Source organism: Phytophthora cinnamomi (assembly GCF_018691715.1).
Source record: "Phytophthora cinnamomi strain GKB4 chromosome Unknown Contig33, whole genome shotgun sequence".
NCBI lineage: Eukaryota > Oomycota > Peronosporomycetes > Peronosporales > Peronosporaceae > Phytophthora > Phytophthora cinnamomi.
In genome coordinates, this window is record NW_027150966.1 from 432741 (window position 1) to 456179 (window position 23439).

At 57.0% G+C, this 23439-nt stretch overlaps 9 protein-coding genes across 10 annotated transcripts; 4 read left to right on the plus strand and 5 right to left on the minus strand.

Annotated features, from left to right (window-relative positions):
• Positions 1 to 56: 56 nt before the first annotated feature.
• Positions 57 to 605, minus strand: IUM83_04319 (RWP-RK domain; the record flags this gene model as incomplete). The annotated part of the gene is made up of 1 exon (XM_067928388.1): positions 57 to 605. One exon carries the CDS (start codon positions 603 to 605, stop codon positions 57 to 59), a length of 549 nt encoding a protein of 182 aa, XP_067792833.1.
• Positions 606 to 5116: 4511 nt separating this feature from the next.
• Positions 5117 to 7008, minus strand: IUM83_04320 (putative transmembrane protein; the record flags this gene model as incomplete). The annotated part of the gene is made up of 8 exons (XM_067928389.1): positions 5117 to 5188; positions 5265 to 5484; positions 5569 to 6069; positions 6140 to 6213; positions 6300 to 6409; positions 6472 to 6691; positions 6754 to 6912; positions 6979 to 7008. The coding sequence occupies 8 exons, from the start codon at positions 7006 to 7008 to the stop codon at positions 5117 to 5119; spliced, it is 1386 nt and encodes a 461-aa protein (XP_067792660.1).
• A 199-nt stretch (positions 7009 to 7207) lies between these two features.
• Positions 7208 to 8586, minus strand: IUM83_04321 (putative transmembrane protein; the record flags this gene model as incomplete). The annotated part of the gene is made up of 4 exons (XM_067928390.1): positions 7208 to 7394; positions 7478 to 7606; positions 7675 to 7796; positions 7885 to 8586. The coding sequence occupies 4 exons, from the start codon at positions 8584 to 8586 to the stop codon at positions 7208 to 7210; spliced, it is 1140 nt and encodes a 379-aa protein (XP_067792659.1).
• A 217-nt stretch (positions 8587 to 8803) lies between these two features.
• IUM83_04322 (Transmembrane protein) lies at positions 8804 to 10318 on the plus strand (the record flags this gene model as incomplete). The annotated part of the gene is made up of 3 exons (XM_067928391.1): positions 8804 to 9821; positions 9893 to 10077; positions 10163 to 10318. 3 exons carry the CDS (start codon positions 8804 to 8806, stop codon positions 10316 to 10318), a joined length of 1359 nt encoding a protein of 452 aa, XP_067792658.1.
• A 234-nt stretch (positions 10319 to 10552) lies between these two features.
• Positions 10553 to 12589, plus strand: IUM83_04323 (mRNA splicing factor; the record flags this gene model as incomplete). Its single annotated transcript, XM_067928392.1, has 8 exons — positions 10553 to 10655; positions 10754 to 10830; positions 10899 to 11336; positions 11419 to 11543; positions 11617 to 11756; positions 11820 to 12163; positions 12230 to 12407; positions 12489 to 12589. 8 exons carry the CDS (start codon positions 10553 to 10555, stop codon positions 12587 to 12589), a joined length of 1506 nt encoding a protein of 501 aa, XP_067792819.1.
• Positions 12590 to 12714: 125 nt separating this feature from the next.
• IUM83_04324 lies at positions 12715 to 15537 on the minus strand (the record flags this gene model as incomplete). 2 transcript variants are annotated; one of them, XM_067928394.1, is made up of 1 exon in its annotated part: positions 12715 to 15537. In XM_067928394.1, the coding sequence occupies one exon, from the start codon at positions 15535 to 15537 to the stop codon at positions 12715 to 12717; it is 2823 nt and encodes a 940-aa protein (XP_067792663.1). The 2 variants fall into 2 exon arrangements, with proteins under 2 accessions (XP_067792663.1, XP_067792662.1); XM_067928393.1 differs by having other exon boundaries at positions 12715 to 13839.
• Positions 15538 to 16470: 933 nt separating this feature from the next.
• On the minus strand, positions 16471 to 18860 carry IUM83_04325 (Ca2 :Cation Antiporter (CaCA) Family; the record flags this gene model as incomplete). The annotated part of the gene is made up of 3 exons (XM_067928395.1): positions 16471 to 16830; positions 16904 to 18306; positions 18383 to 18860. The coding sequence occupies 3 exons, from the start codon at positions 18858 to 18860 to the stop codon at positions 16471 to 16473; spliced, it is 2241 nt and encodes a 746-aa protein (XP_067792661.1).
• Positions 18861 to 19703: 843 nt separating this feature from the next.
• Positions 19704 to 20990, plus strand: IUM83_04326 (putative patatin-like phospholipase; the record flags this gene model as incomplete). The annotated part of the gene is made up of 1 exon (XM_067928396.1): positions 19704 to 20990. One exon carries the CDS (start codon positions 19704 to 19706, stop codon positions 20988 to 20990), a length of 1287 nt encoding a protein of 428 aa, XP_067792619.1.
• A 687-nt stretch (positions 20991 to 21677) lies between these two features.
• On the plus strand, positions 21678 to 22943 carry IUM83_04327 (putative patatin-like phospholipase; the record flags this gene model as incomplete). The annotated part of the gene is made up of 1 exon (XM_067928397.1): positions 21678 to 22943. The coding sequence occupies one exon, from the start codon at positions 21678 to 21680 to the stop codon at positions 22941 to 22943; it is 1266 nt and encodes a 421-aa protein (XP_067792618.1).
• Positions 22944 to 23439: the final 496 nt, after the last annotated feature.

The window sequence follows — 23439 nt, forward strand, 5'->3', positions numbered from 1 at the left end:
TGGTTGTACTTGGACATGTAGGCAAAGGTACATTGGTGGCGCCGAGTGGGCGACCTCTATGCGGTGGTGCTGTACTGCAGACCCGTATCAGTTTCGAGCACAGTGCAATCAGACAGGATGAAGCGCAGTGAGTACGCCGACAGGCGCTGCTCGCCGGACGACTCGGAGCTGTCGTCCATGTCTTCGTCCTCATCCGGGGCGGCGTCGTCGTCAGAGGCGGCGGCTAGCACGGCCGGGTCCATCGGGCCGTCGCCCTTGTAGCTCGGCGGGGGCAGCGTCGGCACGTCGGTCGGCGTGAGCTGCAACTCGGACGGTACCTGTCCGCCGACGAGCTCCAGATACTCCTGCGTGAGCTGCTTGATCTTCTGCTGGATGCGGGCCTTCTGCTCGGCGTCCGACACGTGCGCCATGTACTTGCACAGGTGCTGAATCTTGATGAGCTTGGACGACACCTGACGGTAGGGCCACCGCTGGATCTGCTTCCGGCGGCACACGCGCTTGACCACGGCCTCGCAGCTACCGAGGCGGCGCGCAGCCTCCCGCAGCGGCAGGTGGTAGTACTTCTGCAGCTCGGACAGCTCGAAGTCGGCGCTGGTGCTGGTCATGTTGCACTGAAGTGATGGAGTGGTGTCGTCGGGCTGGTCTACTGCAGCCGGGGCGGGGCGATTCGATCGGAGCTGATGCGCTTCGAGGCAACTTGCGAAATGAGGACACCCGCCGAGATGGTGGTGGTGTGCAGCTCCCGAGAGGTAGTTGGGTGAAGCGTGCCGTGGAGCGGCCACGGCCGGAGGAGCAGCGCAGAAAGTGCGCCGTCCTGATAGCGGAGCGTGAGGAGCGCGGCGCCGCGTAGAGTACCGTGACGAGAAATTGAAGTTGGGCGCCGCTGAGGCTTCGCGTGCCAATCGACGGGGAGCAGCAGTTGCTGGATGGATTCTGGAGCAGTGCGGGACGGCGGCCGACGACGCGTTGAGCGCGTGATTTCGCTACCTGTACAGCGGTGCTCTCGTCGCTGGTCAACAGACAGACAACGGCCACAAGGCCGTCCGCGACAAGATCGCGGGCCTGGTCGCTGTGATTGAACTGATCGTGGCGTACAGATTGTGCTACAATCTCGCGCCGGCCTATCTGACAGGCAGCTACTGTACAGTAGCTGTAGCATGGCGCCACGGCGCCAAGCGCTCGGGTCGCGACTTGCACAGCAGCTCTGCGAAAATCCATCAGCCGCCGTCGCCGTCGGCCCCGCCGCCATAAGCACTCGTCCGTAAGCACAGCGACAAGATGATTGTCGTTGGCCCGCGTTGTGCCGTCGTCTTGCCTTCAAGTGTCTCGGTAGAGCACGAACGACGGCTTGCAGAGAGCGACAGCAAGTGCAAGTGCAAGTGGACATCAGAGGAGATGGCTGCCAAAAGGCCGTCGATCCGACGCATGGGGCAGCAACACGTAATTACGTACTGCTACTAGTATCAGCTAGCAGCGGATTTTTGAGGCAATGCGCTGGATCCGCCAGCGAGCCACGTACCGGTACAGTAAACTTAGCTGGCACTTTTGTGCGGGGCATACAACAGGTGCAACCGGCCAGATGTCACGGTGCCTGCATGTCAGGAGGACGGTCTCTCCTGCGACAAGCCGCCGACCGTTTCGAGCGCTCGTCTTCACTTCAAAGATCGTTCTGCTTCAGAGAGCTGGTTCGACTTTTGGCCAGCCACGTTTGAGGAACTGCAGCGGTCGCAGATACATATGTAGCTTCGGGATGGTCTGGCTGCCGGGGCTCCGCCCGGGGCAGTCGCCCCACCGAGCCGCTCCGAGCCGCACAGAAGGCGGAGCTCCTCTTTAATGTCGACCGAATCGCCAATCGACGCGTTGATCTGGCACGAACGCGTTGCTCAGTCGCGCACACAACGAAGCGGTGCGCTGCGTGTCAGCCACAGGTTGCCCTCCAGCTGGGCAGGCGTTGTGTAGGTTCGCGAGAGCTCTCGCGGCGATCGGCGCGCGACCAGAGCTCCTCGCTCGCGGCGCTGTACGCCGTAGACATGCCCGTGCTGGGTTATGCGGGCGCTGGAGACACTCCGCGCACGCCGTCAACGCTGCGGCGCGCTCTTGCTCCCACTGCCTTGTACTGTGTGGCCACGGTCGAGTCGTGCACCCAAGAGAGCTCTTAGTCGCTTCGTCGCTTGCAGCGGATCAGAGGAAGGAACACAAAGGACAATCTTATGACGTTCGCCCGTTCGGTTCTGTGTGCGCCGCGGCGAGCCCAGCTGCCTCGATCGCCTCGCCAAACTCGTGGGCTGGTGGCGACTAGGCTATCCTGCTGGCGGCGTGCGCACGTAACGACCAAGCGACTACCAAAAGAAGGCGCCGAGCTTCGCCCCGGTTTTCGATGGCGAACACGCGGGCGTTTGCTCGAACCCAGCCATGCAGGCAAGCGACGGGCTCCCGACGAGCGCCCCGCGCTGCCGTCGACGAGGTCGCCGCGTCGAGCTGCAGCAAAAAATCTCGTGCTCATCCTGCGGAACGCTGGCGTGCTGCGCTCCACCACCACGACCGGAACCGCTGCACTGGCACGCGGAGTAGACACGCACGTTTCCACGAGCTCTGTTTAGCCGGCGCGCCGTTGTCAAGCCCAACGACACGGCGACCTTACCATGAATGAACGCCGAAAAAGAAAGGTCCATGGGCCAGCCTGCAGCCTCGCTGCAGCAAAGCGGCCAGCAGAGAGAGCAAAGCCCCACGGCAAGCAGCGTAGCCAAGCGCGGTGATCTCCACGCATCGGACGAATCGCTCCTCAACCATGATCCATGAGACGTGTGAGCGCCGTCGCAGTGTCGTGTGGTGTCGACAATGCGGCGACAGTTGAACCGAATAAGATCAAGGCGCAAAACGTTCAACGGTGACGCGCCCAGGTGACGAGGCGCCTGCAAAAGATACCTGGACACCGGCCATTGATGAGTCCTCAAGTGGGAGTTATATTACGCGCGCATACCTTTGGGGTCGAAGCCACCTGGACCCTGTAGTACAGGGCCTGTACTGCGCGCGCACGCCTTCGGGGTCGACCGTCGAAGCCACCTGGACCAGAGGTGCGGCACCACGCCAGCGCAACGCGAATCCATCAGCTGGCGGTGGCGTACTGAAGTGCTCGGCAGCAAATCCTGCACTGTAACAGTACGTCGTGCCGAGTCGGCGGGCACCTGCGTCCGAGACGTTTCCCCCTGCTCGGCGGATCCTGTTCTCGCCGGGTCTGCCCGCGGATAGGTGTGCTGCAGAGACTCGGCACTATGGGTGGCCACGAGGCGCGGGCGCGAACGAGGACCAGGGCAGACACGGCGCTGCGAGGGAGGGAGTTCCCCGTTGGAACAATAGCAAGAGCAGTCCACCTGCAGTGGTCGCCGCACGGGCTCCTGTCACACTGTGACTCACAGGACCTGTGAGGGCACTGCACATCTTACCGGAGACCGCCTGATTATTGACTAAGCGATCTTTCTGCGACTGCGTGTCGCGCCCGGTTTCCCGCGTGTCCGTCCTACTGCGGGCAGGCTTGGCTGCACGCCCAACTCAGTGCGTCGTTGAACTCGCGAACGCGCGACTCCAATCTCTGCTTCGGTTCCTGGACGGAGATGATCAGCGCTGGGATATTTTCCTTCCGTTTGGCCGAGCGCCGATCGAGGGCGGGCGGTCGGTTGCTGCATGCATCAACAGATCTGTAGAATCAGCTTAGAAACGGGTTGAAGCATTGCCAAAGCGGGCAATGGCACAATTTCTGATGAGAAGCAGCGATTGTTGAGAAACGTGAAGAGAGCACTGAGCTATACCGTCTTTGAATTGAAAGGGATCAGTACAGCATGGGTTATGAGGCTTAAGCTTTCCCCGGCAACACTCCAAGCTATGCTGGACTGCGGGCGCATCCTCAAGTGTGTCGCGACCTGACTCTCCTTGCTGGTGTTCCGCGGTGTTAATTGACGGAGCTGAAGAAACCCTTCTGGCCCCGTGTCTATGGGAAACGTGCATCCACGCTTCAAGCAGACCATCTTCGTTGAGAATCACTGGCGTTTATTGGATGTCCTGACTCGAATCCGTTTGGCAGCCTATGCTGTACCTGGTTCAAATGTCCGGCCGAAAGGCACGCTCGATGGAGACATCACGGATTGGAAGTGCTGGGCTCGTCTCAATATTTGCTGGTTGACTCTGAGAACTCTATGCAGGATTTGGTGTTCGCGCTCCATGCGCGTTGTTGTGCAGTCTTGCATTGAGCCATGACGAGGTGAGGGCGGATGCCGAGATGACAGCCGAAAAAAAAAGTCATCGTTCATGTTCATCGCTTGCTTCTTCTATGCAGTGAGAATAAATGCGCTGTTGATACTTGGACACTTAACGGTGTTGCCTGGTGCGGATGGATCGACCAATGAGAACACTTTCGGTGAACCTTGTTCCTATTAGTGTTTCCCTGCCCAGACTTGCTTGGGGCTTTACGCTAACCAAACGGTCGACTGGAGGTCGACTTGTTGTATTCCAGTGAACAGTGATGGCGAAGCTGGCGTTGGCATTTTTTTTGCTCAGATCATTTTCATCGACCAGAGAAAGCTGCAATTCGGTGAGTTTCAGCCATACAACTCCACAAAACGAGTGCTTGCCCTGCGTTTTTAATGGAGTGTGGTGCGTGGGTGGTGCCATACGCCATGAATTACGTCTCTACGCCAGATCGTGAAAAGTTTGCTGTCTCCAGTGTTTCGTAACGCAGAATAAAAGAGAGGAGTTGTATGGGTCGTTGGCTTATCATCTAGCGTGATCGCCCCGGCAGGAAGCGATCCGGGTGAGGTTATTAACCTTAGATGAACAAAGCCACCGAATCTTGAAGAGGAAGGAGCTGAGTAGAGAGTTCTGTGTCCCCGAATATGTGTTCGAACTAAGCTGTATAAAATTACGTCTAAAGAAGGATTCGTGGACTTTTAGCAGGTAACATTCTGCCAATGTCTATCTTTTTCTTTGTATTTGGTTAGTACGTTAATATGAAGTACGTATACATGGCATGTTTGTTGTCTGCAACCCAAGATTTCGGTGGTACATGCGTATTGAAGTTGGAATGAGTCATCCATGTCGAAGTGGAGGAACGGGCTACTCCACATCACTCGCCCTCTACGATAAGTAGCTCCTGGAGATTGAATCTCGTAACAAAGTCGGAAGCCGAATCCCGATCCTGTAACGAGTGTATACATGTACGTAGCCTTCATCAACATTACAATGAATTGCTATGACGGAAAGTAATTCCTTACCTTGCACTTGAACGTAGCCTGGAAAAACCGTCGTGCGAAGAGCAGCACAAACTCGCAAAGGAAGATGGTGTCAGTGCCATACTGCGAGCCGTAGAAATACACCTGTAGCACAGCGCTATCCTTTTGCTCTGCAGTAACAATATGGAAGCCATGAGCTTCTAGATGTCGCTCTAAGTCTGCTCTAGTTGGTTGGTTGGCGAAGGAGCATGAAAACGCTCCTCTGTTGGTCGAAAAAAGTATTAAGGTTAGTGGGCCATCGTCTTAAAGCGCCTATCGATTAAAAAAGTGCGCGAATTGAACGTACGTTGTCTCCGTCTGCTTCCAGAGCTGCCAGAACTCTGGTGCGTGCAAGTTAGCCTCCGGGTCCATCAAGAAGACGGGCGAAGCAAAAGGAATTTGGTGGTAAGCTTGAGTCTCCACGGTTGGAGGCACCTCCACAACGGCGTGAGTTGAACTGGCTGGGACTCGAGGGGAAACAGAGCGTGGACTAGACTGTCGACGAACTGAGCGAGGGGGCTCCTCTTCGCCTTCCATCGCCAACTGCAGGTGAGACATCGACGCGTTACCCTCTGCATTGAAAAACCCGTTACGGTTCCTGTTCACGCCAGCTTTGCCACTCCCCTGTCGTCGAGGTTTTCGCTGAGACGCCACCTGATTCAGCCCTCGCGGTGATGTTACGACAGGTTGTACAGCAGCAGCACGAGTGCTTGTGTGGTCACCGTTCGAGTCACTAGCGTCATCATCATCATCATCGTCATAGCTAGCGTTTTGTTTTCGGGGATTGATATCGGAGAGAAACTCCGCCCTACACACCCAGTAGAGAACACAGCTTAGTCATATAGCTTGATGGCATAGTCAACATTAGCCGTCAGTACCCAAAGAATTCGTCAGCTTGAGACCCTTTTCGGTGAATTGTACGCAGTAGCCAAGGCGAGACAACGAGATGCACCTTCAATTCAACAGATCGCAGCAAATTCAAGCGGAAGTGTTAGTCAAACCAACACACGAACCAAAAAGATAAAAGCGCTGGCGTACGGTAACCGTGACGAGTGTTGTGAGGTAGATGAGATTAGGACTAGATGACGCGATATACTGCACCTCCACCAACCCGAACGCCGATAATGTCGCGATACCCAACCATAGCGCTGAATCACACAGGACGTTAGACCACGATCACTCATGGGCATGCAAGAAATACTTGACCAACCTAATGCCCAAGACCCGACCCCGAGGACGAAAAATGTGCGCACGTGCAAGATTAACCGGTTTCCGTCTTGTTGCAGCTTGCGCCATTTGCCGTCGATGTAGAACCCGTGAAAGCTGAAAACCAACGAGACTGCAGCGTAGATGAAGTACAAGTTGACCAGGCTCACGTTACCAGACACACTGTGGAACTTGAGAATGTTCGAGTTGTAACCCCGAATAACCTGGCGCAGATACCCGTCAGATGCGCACGGAATTTGTGGTACTCACTCGTGCATGGACGTACTCCGCCAAGAGTGAAGGCTACGATTGATAAGAGACCAATGATCACTCCGAGGATAACCAGACGACGACGAATCTTCTTTAGGATGGAGCGTTTGGTGCGTTCGTACTCCTCTCGACGGATCTCCACCACCTGCGCTCCTCGCATGTCGTGGCGAAAGTTCTGAGCCACAACTAACGAGGTCAGAGGATCACCAACACGTAACAGACTTCGCCAAAAACTACGTACGCTTGGCCGCATCACAGGTTTTGTCACCATTCTGGAGTGCCGCGTGACAGCAAGTGTCTGGCAAGAATCAAAGTGCACGATAAACACACACTGCAGCTGATCACTAAATATATGCACGTAGCAATACGTGAAAAAGAAGAAAAAACTGTTATCGGTTGTCTATCTACAGGCCAGTGGCCCGTGTGACTTCTTTACTTGGAGCTTGACGGGCCCGTAGCTTGATCGTCACTTATTTCTTGGCCTCGATGATCTTCACCTTGGCCTTGCGCGTCTTCTTCGGGCGGCCAATCTCGATCTTATTGCGCTTGTGCAGACTGTCGAAGCGATCCAGGAGCGGATTGCCCTTGGGCTTGAGGGTCCGGAAGTTGCCTGTGAGCTCCTCGGAGAACGAGACCGGTGTTTCGCGGTCCAGTTTGCTGTATGCCATCACACAAAATGAAAACTCGGTCAATCGCAACGTTCATCAGGTCCGCCCATGCTATCGCCCGAGTGCACTTACGTGTACTTTCCGGCCACGCGGACGAGCGGCTCTTCCTGCAGTTTCTGCTCCTGCTGCAGCTTCTTCAGCTCCTGTTTCTTGGCCGCCTGCTTCTCGCTCTTCACGATGTCCTGGAGAATGTGCTGGGAGCTGCACTCGCACCCACGTTCGAGTTAGATTCACACACGCCAACAGCAACTAGTTCAGAGTAAACGTACGCATTGATCTGCTTGATGATGGCCTTCTCGCCGCGACGCATCTGGTGCTCGAGCTCCATCTGCTTGTGTCGCGAGCGCTTGTTGCGCTGCGCACGAGTCACCTTCTCGGGCAGCTTGCGGGCCTAAAAGAACCATGCAACCAACCGACGTACAGTCAGTATCAACAGCACTGCCACCAGCCACAGCCTCGTGGGCCACAAAATACCCTACCTTCTTCACTCCGTCCTCGTCCTCCGAGTCGCTCGAGTCGTCCTCCGAGTCGGACGAGTCCTGCTTGATGTACTGCAGCGTCTCCTCCGACATGCCGTTGGACACGGGCTCCTGCAGCTTGGCCTTCTTCTCGCGGCGCTCGAGCTCCTTGGCCACGGCCTCGGCCATGACGTCCTGGTGCGTGTCGAAGTCCGGGTGGTACGACTGGCCGGCGGCCGCCACTTCCACGGTGGGCACCTGGTTCTTGGTGGAGGCCACGAGTTTGCGGCGCTTGGTCTTCTTGGCCACCACGGGGGCCACGTACTCGTCCAGCTGCTGGCTCTGCTCGTCGTCCTTGGCGGCGCCGTCCTGGCCCCAGAGGCCCTGGAGCTTGGCGGGCTTCTTGGCCTGCTGCGGCTGTTGCTGTTGCTGCTGCTGCTGCTGCTGTTGCAGCTTCTTGACGGCCAGCGCCTCGCCCTTGTGCAGCTTGGCGGCGTCGAACTTGCGCGTGCTGGCCAGCAGCGGGTCCTTCTGCAGCTTGTCCAGCTTCTGGCGCTTGGTCAGCGGCGCCGACTCGTCGCCGCCCTTGCTGTCCACCTGGAAGAGCTGCTCGGCCTGCACATGCTTGAGCTTCTTGTCCTCCGCGTCCTGCCGGATGCTCTCCTCCACCTGCGCGCCCACGGCCTTGACGCGCTGCTGGCGGCGTCGCTTGCTGCTGCCCATGGCTGCCCAGTGCTCAATGACCCACTTGACACCTCTTCACAGCCACCAGACCAACGTCAGTCGCTGCGCCACACCACTTATACACCAAACTATCACAAAACACGTAGGAGAAAAAACATACGTGTTTGTGAACATTGTGTACATTACACCAATGTAGCGAACGCACCTGAGTTGCATCAATCATTCCGGCACATCACATCACCTGCAGCTAGGAAAGATGGCGACGACGTCGCCGCCCAGGTACGCGCGTGTGGGCGCAGAGGAGAGCCGCGACGACCTGGCGCTGGTGCGCCACGGCAGCGGCAAGTTCTCGCCGGCCTCGGGCCTGTCCCCGCCGCGCGCGGCCCAGCGCAGCTTCACCACGGAGGACATTCCGTCGGCCAAGTCGTTCGTGAGCGTGGCGGACGCCGCGCAGCAGCACAAGCAGCAGCAGCTGCAGCCGCTGACCAAGCCGCGGTCGGGCTCGGACCTGTTCGAGAGCGGGCGCCTGGCCATCATCAAGGGCATCCAGGGCGTCGGCCTGGACCGCGTGGTGGACAAGATGCAGCAGGCCTTCACGCCCGACGACTCGGAGCGCGTGCTGCGCGCCGAGTGGCTCGTGGTGGAGACGGAGGAGGAGCAGCTGCAGCAGCTGCAGGAGGTCGTGCACAAGCTGCAGAAGGCCTTCAAGTTCTCCAACCGCCTGCGCACGCTCGTCAAGCTGGCCAACAGCACGCTGGCCAAGTGCGACGAGCTCGTGGAGCGCGGCCAAGCCCACCTCGAGCAGTGCAACCTCATGTTCGCCCAGTGCGCCAACGAGATCGCCACGCTCACCGACTACCTGAGCAAGCTGCGTGAGGCTGTGGTGCCGCCGCTGCAGGCCAAGGACCACAACGAGGAGAAGCGCAACGCCCGGCGCGCCGAGTGGGCGCTGGCCCGCATGGCCCAGAGCGCGCAGAGCATGGTGGCTGAGATGCGGGACAGCCTCGACGAGCTCGACGACCTCACCACCGAGTGCACCAAGCTCATAGTACAGTCGATCACGCTGCTGCACATGAGAGGCCGCTCCGCGGACTTCAGCGGCACGGGCGTGGCTGCGGGCGCGGCCGGCGTGGTGGCCGGAGCGGTGGTCGGAGTGGCCGGCGTGGTGGCCGCCCCCGCCACGAGCGGGTTGAGTGTCCCGATCTCATTGGCCGGCAAGAGTCTGTTCCTGTCGGGCATTGCGGCCCTGACGCCGTCCAGTATCATGCTCAGCCGTACGTTATTAGCTAGATGGTAGAGGTGGGTGGGTGGACTGATGGTATTGCTGCTGTGTTTGCTTGTACAGGTCAAAGCCAGCAGCTGGGAGGCCTGTCGTCGCTGGTGGTGAACCTCAAGTCTTGCCTCGAAATTATGAACCAGAAGCGCGAGGAAATGGCGGTTGCATTTGCCGCGTGCGAGGGCCTCGACCTTGACATCAAGCAGGCGACGGACTTTTGCCAGGACGCCATCGAGCTCGAGACCTCCATCTATGTAAGTTGCCTTGAGATATGTAGCCCGCTTCTTCTCTCGTGGCAGAGAGAACTGACCGGGTTTTCTTCGTTGTGTCTGTCTATAGGAGAGCTCGTGGGGCTTCATCGAGGACATCAGCCTGAAGCTCATGACGCTGAACCAGTCGGTTGAGCTGTTCCAGGCGTCACCGAGCGTCTGGCACTTTTGCAAGTCGGAAGACGCCATGTACCAGTACCTGCTCGCCGAGGAGGAGGAAAACTGAGACCGCGCCACAGCGTAGGATCCCGTGACAGCGGCTAGCCCACTCCATTTATCGCCCAGCAGCAGAGAAAGGATGGACCCACGCACAGCTTAAAGAAGGACGTGCGTGGACACTTAGCGTCCACCTTGGTTCATTTTGTACATGTAGCCATTTTGCATCGTAATTTCCAAAAAGTACATACGGTTTTTGTCAACCACTTGTCCGGCCACACTTTCCCTCCAGACGCAGGCCTTGATGGATCTGTACGCGGATCTGCCGCTGGCCAAGGGCGCCAAGGCGTCCTCCGCGCTCGACGCGGACGGCAAGCCCAAGGCCGCTCTGTCTTCCACCAGCTCCGGTACTTTTATCCCGTTCTCCGCGCCTTCAAGCCCTCTAAATCTCCATCTTAAACTTACCCCTAAATTATCGCATTTCTTGCCTTTTCTCGCCTTGTAGTGTGGGCCAGCGCGCCGTTAATGGTGCCCCAAGCGGCCAAGAACAAGAGCAACAACCGCCCGACGGTGGCCACCAGTGTACGTGCTTTTAAGGCGCAGCAAGGCGATAAAAACATTTTTTACTAATATTTTTTTATTGTTTGTAGAGCACGTCAATGCTGCCCAGTGCGTTGGCGGCAGGCAGAGGCAAGAGCCCGACGAGGACGGGGATATCACTGGCCTTTAAGCCGGCGTCGGTGGCCAGGAGGCCGACGGCGGCCAGTCAAGTGTTCCAGAAGAAGTTGGACGAGGGGAATGTGGTGGCCCGGCCGGCCGGGAGGGGCCTGGGATACGTAGCGGCAACGGAGGTGAAGGTGACGTCGGTGCATCAACAGGAGAAGCAGCAGGTGAAGGAGGAGACGGAAGTGGATGTGGACGTGGGGCCTGCAGCCGGTGGACACTTCTTCCAGGCGACCTACCGGGACGAGTACCACCCGGCACGACCGAACAGCTACGAGGTTTATTGCAAGGAGAGGCAGGAGAGGAAGAAGATGGAGAAGGTGAAGAAGGAGCTGAGTCGACGACAGAGAGAGCAAGAGCGAGAGGTGCGTGCTGGAGGTTTGTTTGGTTGACGTGTAGGTGCTGGGGCTGACCGAGTGGTGGTGGTGTGTGCATTTCACGTTACAGGGCAAGCTGGAGCGTGAACAGCTTGCTAAGGACTTGGCTGAGGGCCGAGCACCCGCGATGAAGCTGCCAGCACCTGCAGGTCGTGGGCGTGGCATGACTATGCCCGCTTGGATGCGCAAGAAAATGTTTGTAGTTGTTACTGTGGCGGAGTCTGGGTGATTCTAGAGGGTGCTTAGTTTTTGCTGTGCTGCTTATTAGTGAAGAGAATGCCGCAGCATCTCAGCCGGAAAGTGAGCGCGATGTTGACCGGGCGCATGGCGTGGAAATGAATTCCACCCCTGCAGAAGGACAGTTTGAGGATGCTGCGGAGCCGCGAGGCCTGGGGTTCTCAACTAGAGGTATTGGATTTCCCTCATCTTCAGCAACTTCGTCGGCAGCGCCTGGTGGCTTGTTGATCGCAGAAATGGACGAACCAAACCCGCGTACTCGGCAGGATGCATTCAACGGCAATCGCTACACCAGTAGCGATAGAGGTTCATCGGATCGCCATCGATCACAGTCCCCCATGCTGGACGAATTTGGGCGGGAAATTCGACAGGAGCCAAAGCGACGGTATGACGATCGGCACGATGACCAACAGGACAGCCGTAGAAGCAGCCTAGTCGGCCACAACGGTCAAAGTTACAGGCGAGGTAGCACCGAAACCCACGGTTCGGGTGAGAAACGGCGTCGGACTAGCGGCTGGGATAGTAGATCAAGCAGCAGCAGCAGCCGTGTCTCAACTAGCCGGGTGGTGTTGCTACAGGTAAATGCGCACCTAGGTATTCGTGGGATATCGACGAAACTTACCGTTCTTATGGGGTTGTGACAGAACATGGTTGGCCCAGGTGAAGTCGACGACGAACTGCAAGACGAAGTGAAAGGTGAATGCTCGGACACATACGGCCCCGTAACGAAGTGCACGATCTACGAGGTGACTGGACGAGTGCCACCCGAAGAAGCAGTCCGGATTTTTGTCCAATTCAAGAATGCAGAGGATGCTACTAAAGGTAGAGTAGTGGCAGCAGTGGCAACAAAACTTTGCTGTTTTGGAGTGACTTAGCTCAATTTTTGTTTTTCTGATGTGACAGCCCTTACAGGTTTGAACGGGCGGTTTTTTGGAGGCCGTAAGGTAAAAGCGGTGTATTATGATGAAAGCAAGTTTGAACGAATGGATCTCATCAGCCAGTAGAGAACGGAAAACATGTAAGTGAATTCTGGAAGCATGTTTACTGCTATCTATGTTCAGAAAGTATGTATAGTGCAGACTGTCGCGAAGACCTTGGAGCAAAATGTGCAGCGATTGACCGAATCTGTCTACTCTCCATCGCACTTGCGAACGTGGCCGGAGATGATGCCGGTTTTGGTGCCAGTGGTAACGCCAGTGTACGCATACTTGTTGGAGCCGGCGATAGCAGATGCGTCCGATCCCATCTTCACGTAGCTTTGGACAGCATTGCCGTTAGTTTTTTCATCATCGATGTCTGCAGCAATGTTATTGGTCCCTGTGTAACCGGGATTTTCGGCGATGTATCCAGAGCTAGTGCTCTTCACAGAGTTCGTGGCAGTGGTCTTGTCAACAATAGAGCTCGAGACGTCCTCCTGACCAGCATCAACCTTCATTTCGTTGCTGTCCGCCTGCTCGGCAGCAGTGCCGCTGGTGTAAGAGCTCGAGTTAACGGTAGTACCAGACGTCTTGGTGTTGGTGTAACCCTGGTTCTTGGTACTGGTGGTCCCCGCCTGTTTGCCAACAGTGCCGCTCTTGTAATAGCTCGAGTTAACGGTTGTGCCAAACGTTTTAGTGCTGCTGTGGCCCTGATTCCTGTCGACATCCATGCCGGTGACATCAATGTTGGTGCTGTCAGCGGAGCTTCCGGTTGTGGCTCTCGTGTAGTCGGATTTTCCAGTATTGACAGCGGTGTCTTCAACATCAGAGCTCGTTTCCGCGTAGCTTTGGGTAGTGCCAGTCTTCGCGTTGATATCACCAGCCTTGACATCGGTTTTGGAGCTAGCAGCGTTTTCGATTTGGGATCCGGCTTTCTCGTAATTTTGCCCGGTAGTCGTCTTGGTGTACTCGTCAGCGGTCTCGTTGCTACTGGAATTGGAGTGCACGTACTCCTGGGTGTCCTGTTCAGCACTGCTTGCATTCCCGCTTTGATCTTGCTTGGAGTTGCTGACAACCGTGGAGCTAATGGCAGTCATGACATGGTCCTTGCCAGTCTGATACTTCGCGTATTGCTCGGTGCCAAACCCGTGATAGTTTGCGAAAGAGACGTTCTTTGCTGGGAGACCATCCTGGTCAGCATGGTTAGCCTCGGTTTGGTTGTAGTTTTTGCTGCCAGCGTCGGAGGAACTGTCACCACCAGTCGGGGACGAGTTGCTCCCGTGAGTGTAACTTTCACTTCCACTTGTGGAGTAGCTGCTACCGGAGCCGCTGTTCATCTTGAACCAGTTTTCACTGCCCGCACTGGAGCTTGCGCTGCTTGGTCCGCCCGCACGGTAGTCATCGATGATGCGAAACCACGACATCATCATATTCTCCTCGTGCTCCAAGATGTGGCAGTGTGCTACATATGGCTCCGTCGTATCGAACCCGAAGTCCTTCGCTTCGCGTTCGCTGTCCTCGATCAAGTAGTCGCCGGGGGTACAAGCCACATAGCACACTTGCGTGATGGTGTCGGCGGCGCGGTCGCCAGCACTGGGGATGACAGCCACATCCTTCAGCTCGTTCGTCTTGACCGCATCAACCGTGTCGCCGCACTGCACGTGCACAAGGTGCCAATGGAACGGGTGCGCGTCGGCTGTCGGGTTGATGAAGTTCCACTTCTCGATCGTGCCTTTGACGCACTGAAGAGCGTCAGCGATCGTGGTGATATTGATCTGCTTATTATTGCTGTACACGAGCTCCAAGGTGGGGCATGCCTGAGTATCTGTCATTTCAGCCAGCGTCACGTTTCGTTCCATGCCACCGGCTTCGTACAGCGTCTTAAGCGACTTGAACTTGTTCAGTGTCGTTGGGATTTCGCGGACTGTCATGGAATCTGTCAGCAAACTCTCAACAATGCGGATCTGCAGAATGCGCTGATCGTACGCAGTCGACTGGGTGGAGGACTGAACGTCGACGAGTTCATACTTCGTACCGTCAAGGACACCAGTGAAGTCGCACACAAGCTCCACGCGCTCAAGGGGGAACAAGACTAGCGTGTCGCCAAGAGTCTGGGGAGTCTCGACGTATCCCGAATCCGTCGCCACAACTTGGCACAAGTCTGGGAAGGGAATCGGTATTTGGTAGTGACGGGAGTTGGCGGCGTTTACGACGCGGAAGCGCACTTGTGTCGGTGGGATCTCGACGTATGGCATCACCCGGCCATTCACCAAGTTGACGTTACCAAAGGATTCCGGCACCCACACCGTCGCTCCTGAGTTGCAGTTGTCGTCGGAGTACAGGAGTTTACCGGCGTTGTCGATGAGGCGGTCGTTGATGACAAGTGGAATGTCCGTCTTGATGTCCAGGTTGAGCTCGGCTTCCCTCGTGACGTTTTGGATTATGTACGCGCCCATGAGACCCGCCCAGGTGTTGAGGCGGTTGAGTCCGTCGGCATGATCGTGGTAAATCGCGGTGGATTCCAGCTGACGGTTATGGTACTCGAACTCTCTGGATTCGTCGGTGTAAATCGTCTTGAACGGAAGCCCATCGTACTTCGCGGGGACCTCTCCGCCATGCAAGTGCGTGACAGCGGGTACACCACAATCGGGGTAGCAAGTCGACTCGTTCATGAGAATCGACCGCTCGATCGAGTCGGCGAGCAAATGCGGTGCTTTCAGCTGGTTGTGCCATGTGATGGAAATGGGAACATCCTTGGCGACAAGAATTGACGGACCCGGGAACGTCGGTGTCTGGCCCATGATCGCGTACCCGTAGACTTGGCCCGAGATAGATCTATCTTGTGTCCAAGCATGCGTAGCTTGGCCAATGTCCATGTCGAGGTGGCCTCCTTTGGTCATGTCGATCACCGAGGGCGTCGCCAGTGCACTGGTGTAGGCTTCCCAGTCGGTCTTGAGGTTGGTAAGCGCGCTCGTGTAGGCGGATGAAAGTATCACTGCGGTTGCAGTGGTGAGTGCATATTTTGCAAGCACCATGATTCCAGCTTCTAGTCTTCGCGGATCGAGGAGGTCGAAGCGGAGATGCTTGTTGAATGGCTCGCAAAATGGAGAATGAGCGAGACGTTTGTGTCCTGTGCACGTGAGGCATTGGGCAGCGGAGCGTTGTCGACTTCTAAGACGAGACCACCCCCAGTGGACAGTCCAGCCATTCGTCAGCAACGCAGTGAACCTAACGGTAACCCGTACGTTCGTGCTGACTAAGACGCAGTTTGGAAGCACCGCGGGACCCCCTTCCGTCGTTGCAATCTGGAGGTTCGCCATAGTAGCCGCAATAGTTGCCTGGTGACCTCCGGAGTTAGTGCTGGCTTCATATGATCGTGAGCATCACTTCAACATGGACAGGCGGCATTGTCCATGTTTGAAGCTGTTGAGCAGCGAAACGTTGTGGCTCACTGAGCCAAACGTTAGTCGCTCGCTTGTGTCTGCTTGGTGTTGAATCGTGCCTGCAACAGCCCGATTTCGATTGATATCTGTCGATCGCCCAGCGCACGAACTAGCGAAAAGCTGGCAGCGCCGTCCAATATATTGTGGCAAAATCAATCTTGTTGATCAAAAACGCCTCAAGGTTTTTGTCTCTCCTGCATGGTTTGTCGGGAATATTTGCCAAATGGACGCCTGACCCCATCTGTATCTGTCGTGTTGGCGGCCCATGACTTTGTGGCGCTGAGTCGTGTGATGGCTTATACTCCCGTTGCAAATTAAACGGCCAGCTAGGTAGGTATCTAGCGACGAAGATACTAGTAACAGGATTACACACATGAAACAAGCTCATGGTCGCGGGCTGTCGGCAGACCTAAGGTGCTACATACCACCAGAATGGTGCCTACAGCATTGCGATGGTCGTGTTCGAGGAGCTGTTCGATTGAAAGCAACAGTGGGTGTAGGCAGCACCACGAAACATTTACTACATTATTCATCGGGGAAATTGAGCACAACTGCGATGGAGATAATGGCAAATGACGCATACAGCGTCAGCAAAATGTAGCAGAGTCGTGGACGGTATCGAAAACCGTCGCACGATGCTATCCCAATGTTCAGCAGCAGACTCAACAGTAGGTATCCGAAGCCGAGGTAGACCAGTGGCGTCGGTTCGCCCAGGTAGAGAGGACCTCGAGAAATGATGGCGATCGTAAGCGATAGCCCGATGCCAATCAGCAAATTGAACATAGGCCCTGCGAAGCAGCCAGCGAATGCCATAGTGGGGAAGCCATCGCGCGCGATTGCCATGTTAGACACAAGGTCTCCTGTGGAGTTGCCCCAAGCGAGAACCTGGCAAGAAACACACGAAAATTAGGCCAGTGCTGATACTTTCCAGTGTCACATAAGGAAATACAGTACTTACGGATACTCCCAAAACGGAGCTTGAGATGCCGAAGAGTTCGCCAAGCGTCTCCAACACGGCAAGCACCTCGTTGGCAATGTTCATGATCCAAATTACCGACATGACGAAGGCCAGGCAGATGAAAGGAGCCAACAACCAGCCTTCTGGGGGCGCAAGTGGAGAGGTGCTGTACTCGATGATGGCACTGAACATCCCACCGACCACGACGATGGTCATGAGGAAGACGGGGTCCTCAATGCTGAATGAAAACACCGAGACACCGAACACCAACAACGCGAACGGAGGGCACACTACTGCTAAGTTCTTATCCCAGGTATCCTCGTCCACCAGCGGGATTGTCAGTCGACGTACAAATACGGTAAGCACCTCGAATGGACTCCACAGGAACCGTTCGAAAGTCGAGTACGCGCATCGCCCCATACGAGCGGCCAATCGTCCCCAGCGCTTTGCCTGAACTTTGACGCGGTCGACAAAGGACACAGCCATGATGGCCTCCAAGGCCAGCTGCTCGTCCTCCGCTGCTTGTGTCTTCGCTTCCACCTCTTTTCGCTTCACCTCTTCATCTGAGGTCTCGCACTTTACCTCCGTTTCCACTTCTCTTCCCCCTGCCTCCAACGCAGGCGCGATCTCATCAATATCGCTCAGTGCGTGATATCCCCGGGTCCAGCGCCGTGCCGATGCTCCAAACTGCGCGCTCGTTTCCAGCGACTCCCACGCAGTTTTGCGCCTTCGCCTTTGCCGTCTAATCCTACGCAGTGATTCTTGCATGGAACCCACGTACATTGACGAAGGACGCTTTAGATGTACATCTGTGACTTCCAGCAGTGATAGTCCTTCGTCGCGACCGATCGGCCCGAAATCGTCGGTGATATGGGGCTTGGAGCGCGGTGTGGGTACCGAGCTCTTGCGATACAGCATCCGATCCAGGAAGCGTGGGGACGGCTCGGACTGCTCCGAGTCCGAGAAAATGTGTGATCTCGCGAAGGTGTCGTAGACCGGAATCGTTTGGCTCTTCAAATACGGGCGACGCTTTTGCTGCTGCTGGGGCTGCTCAATGCGAACAGGGAAGAATATTGGGCTACCTGCAGGGCTTTTCTCGCTCGCAGTGGATGACCAGTACTCCAGGTCGTCATCGTCGTCCAGCACAGCATAGATCGAGTCAACAACTTGCACTTTCGAGGGGAAGCACCACATAGCCAAGTACTTGTCGGAAAACACAACCAGCACGTAGACGAAATAGATACTCAAGAAGCCCACCGCTTCGAGCAGCCCCACTTTGCCGTCAAAGAAGACCAACCCCAAGTACAGCACGGAGATGAAGTAGAACACCACGTCACGCAGGAATGTGCGTGGGATCAACTGCTCTTGCCCGGTAGATACCAGCCCCACGCACGCTGTGATCACTACAAGACAGCACCATCAAATTCGTCAGAACACCGTACTGGGACTTAAAAGATCAAAGCTGCTCAACCACGTTACCGGTTGTAACTAACAGTCCACCCCCAAGGATGGCGGTGACGCCGATCGACGGCGTGGGGGTCGCGAACGCCGCGATGTTGGAGAACACGTCGGGCGACCCGTTGCCGAAGCTCAGGAACGTGACGCCCGCCACGTGCGGCGGGATGCGGTACTTCTCGACGATGGCTTGCAGCACGGGACAGAAGAACTCGTCGGCCGTGGAGCTCAGCAGATACAGCAGCAGCACGAGGCACAGCACGAGCGTGGTTTTCCCCAGCACGGGTGAGTTCTGCAGCAGCGGGTTGCAGTGTACCAAGTGGTCGTAGTCGATGAAGCTGTCACCGGTGCTGGAGGGGTCCGCGCAGTCATAGGGCAGCGTGGGTGGATCGGTGTCACCGCCGTTCACTGCTGGATCCTCACCGTCGACTTCGGTGGTGGCGGCCAACGCCGTCACGGCCAGCAGCGCGAGCAGCGCCAGCAGTCGCGACCACTTAAGCATTCCCCCCTGCGCGCGAGCTATAATGGTCTACCTGTCTAGGTAGGTGTTGTATGGCGGTTGAGCGCGTTGGCGGGGGACGAAGGAGGAATGAGCAGCGGGAATGGCACTCCACGTGATGTGCCGGCAGTGGGCCAATCGACTAACGGGCGTAGTCAATACTGATTCACAAGTCTGGCGTGACAGAGAAGGGAGGGGACTAAGCACAAGTATCCAACAAAGTCTGGACACGTGAAGTGGAAATTCAGTCGTGAAACTCCGTCCTCGGTGCCGCGTAGAGCGAGCTCGACTCGCTTCGAACGAGTAAAATTGAATTCGCTCAGGACGAAGCTGTCACTGAAGCAGCAGCAGCGAAGTTTTTGCTGCCCACAACAACTCTCAGCGGAGCGAGCGCCAGTTGCAATGCAAACGGGGGAAATCCATCGGAATGGATTCGCCAAATCCCATTGTGTATGACATGCGGTGCTAAACCAGCGGTGCCGACGAGTCTCGAGCAGGTGGTGCCATCAGCGCTGTCAACCGCCAAGCAAGCCACGCAGCTGCGTCTCCTGGGAATTTCGCTAGGCTGTCCGCAAGCCCATCTAAAGCAGGCATCGCCGCAGCAGGATGATCAGCAGAAACCAGATCCTATGAATTCAAGAGATCCACCACTTCACCACTTCGTACCCATTCCACCGAGAGATGTTCCAGCCACCGAACGCTCAACTGCAGTTTACACAATCCACGTACGTGTCACCGAAGCTCAACGTCTTCTCGTTACGTCGTTACACGTCAACTATACCCACCACCTTTCGGACCTATTCCAGCGCATTTCTGGTTTCACGCCCGGCCGCGTAGCACCCCACAATGGCCCAGCGTTGTCGCAGCAATCCGGCCCGCGCTCCGGCGGAGGATGCGGACGCGGCCCTGTCCTTCTCGTTCGCGTGCGGCGGCTGGCTCAAGATGTACCTGTTCGGCGTGGCCAAGGCGCTGCAGCAGTTCGAGCTGGAGAAGCGCGCGCGGCTCATCGGCTGCTCGGCCGGCGCGCTGACGGCCACGGGGCTGGCGCTGGGCTGCGACTTCGACGCCATCCGCGACCACGTGCTGCACAACATCGTGCCGCAGGCGCACGCGTCGCTGGGCGGCTACTTCCGCGTGCGACCGTACCTGCGCGACACGCTGGCGCGCCACGGCGGATTGAACGACTTCGAGAAGCTCAACGCCTCGCAGCAGCTCACGGTCGTGTACACGTCGCTGTCGGCGCTCAAGTCGCGGCGCGCCACGACCTTCGAGTCGGCCGAGCACCTCACGGAGACGCTGCTGGCTTCGTGCTGCGCGCCACCCATCGCCGGGCTGCCCTTCAAGCTCAACGGCGAGTGGGTCATGGACGGCGGCATGTTCGACTTCCAGCCCGTGTACGACGACAAGACGGTCACCATCAGTCCATTCTACTGTGTGGGCGCCGACATCAAACCCTCGGTTTACGTGCCCATGTGGTGGGCCTTGGTCCCACCGGGTGTGCGCGACGTCGAGTGGCTGTTTGATCTGGGCTACGAGGACGGCCTAAAGTGGATCGTCGAGAAGGGGCTGGCTGGAGACCGCGAGGTGGTCATCCCTAACAAGAGCACGGCGTACGCCGGCGGCTGGAACACGACCGTGGGGCGCGTGGTGGGCTACCGCGGCTGCGAGAGCCGCTTCTTGGACGCCCTCTTCGTGGGACTATTCGTGTGCTTGTGGAGACCCCTGGCTTTCATGTGCCTATACACCGAACTCTACTTGCAGGTCATCGTGTCCGGCGGCAAGGCCGTGGTCTTCGGAGCCGCGGCCAAGCTGCTGATCTCGAACATCATCATGGCCGCCACGGCAGTGACCCTGGCGACGCTGGGTCTGCAACACACGATGCTATTCTTGCTGGGTCTGACGGCGATGGGTTTCTTCTTGGGCGGGATGGTGTTGCTGGTAGGTGGACTACAACAGGCGGGGGCTGTGGCGTCGGCCGACTGGCAGCGATGCCGCTCCTACATGCGCAGCATCACGAGTCTGTCGCTCTTCCTGCACAGCATGCCCGTGATCGGCTCGTCGGTGCAGATCAAGCGCCGCGAGTTCCTGCTGGAGCAGTCGCTGGTGTATCGTGTCGCGATGCACTTCGTGTAGGCGTCGAAGGTACTTTAAACTATTCTGCTGCCTCTGTACGTGCCAGCGAAGCGATGTAAAACTAATAGAGGGTGTCGGGCGTGCATCGCACGTTGAAGGGCTCCGATAATTTACGTTGAAAGTGCATCTGATACTCGACTTCAACTCGATCGGCCACATCGAAGCGCTGCATGTATATACACAGCTCGATCAGCTCTCTATAAGCCATGCAGCGTTAGCTCAAGCAGCAGCGGCCATCGTGTGGCTGGCGTTGAGGCTCAGGCCTTGAGCGGCGCCAGTCATCGCCGTAACGGCTCCTGAGCCGTTTCACCAGCTGTCGGTGACGAACGCTCGTCGATTTTGCACCTCGCGATCTTACGCGACCTTTCGCTCCATGACGTCATGAGACACGCTGCTGCCACCGGATGGTGTCAAACACGCAGCAATCGGCCCGGATTGTGTGCGAAATATGAGGCAGCACCGCCGTTCGGTGGCGCCAAGGCCTTGCTCAGACCACCGTGACATCACCAGCAAAAGCTGCTCCATCATCAGCTCGATATGTCGACGAAAAGCTGCGCAAAGCAAAGCTCAAAGCTCTGCAGCGCAATGCGCGACTCGTTCTGAGATCCCTGCAGTATTGGTCTCCCGTTCGACCGCGAAGAACCTCCGATCTCGCGCCACCTGTACGATAGCAGCAGCTCCGTTGCCATGGCTCGCCGTCGCCACGCGCCCAAGACCTTCAAGGACATGTCCTTCTCGTTCGCCTGTGGCGGCTACCTCAAGATGTACCTGTTCGGCGTGGCAAAGGCGCTGCAGCAGTTTGAACTGGAGAAAAACGCGCGGCTCATCGGCTGCTCGGCCGGCGCGCTGACTGCCACCGGATTGGCACTGCACTGCAACTTCGACGCCATCCGCGACTACGTGCTGGGCCACGTCATCCCGGGCGCGCACGAGTTCCCGAGCGGGTATTTCCGCGCGCGGACGTTTCTGCTGGACACGCTCAAGGCGGAGGGCAGGCTGCACGAGTTCGAGAAGCTCAATGCTTCGCAGCAGCTCACCGTGGTCTACACGTCGTTGTCTGCGCTCACCTCGCGCCGCCTGACCTCGTTCGACTCGCAGCAGCACCTGACCGACTGCCTCATGGCGTCCTGCTGCGCCACGCCCATTGCGGGGATGCCCTTTAGACTAGGCGGTGAGTGGGTCATGGACGGCGGCATCTTCGACTTCCAGCCGATCTACGACGACAAGACGGTAACTGTTAGCCCGTTCTACTGCACGGGCGCAGATATCAAACCATCAGCCTACGTCCCGATGTGGTGGGCTCTGCTGCCGCCTGGAGTGCGTGACGTTGAGTGGCTGTTCGATCTTGGCTATGAAGATGGCCTCAAATGGATTGTCAAGAACGGACTCACTGGTGGCCGCAAGGTGGCGATCCCCAACAAGAGCGCGGAATACGTGAGCGAGTGGAGTACGACGGTCGGCCGTGTGGTCGGTTACCGTGGCTTCGAGAGCCGTGTGCTGGACGCGCTGTTCATCGGGCTGTTCGTGTGCCTCTGGCGCCCGCTGGCCTTCCTGTGTTTGTACATCGAGCTGTACTTGCAGGCTATTGTATCGGGAAGCAAGGCCGTGGTCTTCGGAGCCGCGGCCAAGCTGTTGATCTCGAACATTATTATGGCTGCGCTGGCGATCGCACTCGCGACGCAGGGTCTGCAGCACACGTTGCTGTTCCTGCTGGGAATGACGGCAACTGGGTTCTTTCTGGGAGGGATGGTGCTGCTGGTCGGTGGTCTTCAGCAAGCTGGAGCAGTGGCATCAGCCGACTGGCAACGCTGCCGCTCTTACATGCGCAGCATTACGAGTCTGTCGCTCTTCCTCCACTGCATGCCCGTGGTGGGATCGTCGGTGCAGATCAAGCGCCACGAATTCCTACTTCAACACTCCCTGGTCTATCGCGTCGCCATGTACTGCATGTAGCCGCGCACGCTATCTTAGATTATTTACCTCGCGGATGCGGACATCTACGATAGTTCCGTAGTTATTTTCTCAATCAACACAACTTATATTTCATGCGATGCCTGTCGAAGGTTCATGTTCGATGCGGCTGCAGAAGCTGAAGCAGGTTGTTTACGTCCAGCCACCGATTAGTACGGTCAACTTGACCGTCAAGCGTGCATCCTTCCAATCGCAAAACCAATATTCTTCCCGCATCATGACGTCACAGACTGCAACCAGCTCTCGAAATCGTCACTACATCACGCCCGTGCCTTGCATCTCGGTTGCAACGATAAGCTACATGTACCTCGGACAATTTCAAGAAACCACGCACAGCCTGCAGGACAAGCTGTCGCTCACAATTGGTTTCTAGACCTACAACACGGAGCTTCCTCCAGTTTTTTTTTCTGCAATGGCTACCCGTCGTCATTCCACTGACTTGCCGAAGATAGAACGACAGTTGACCTTCTCGTTTGCG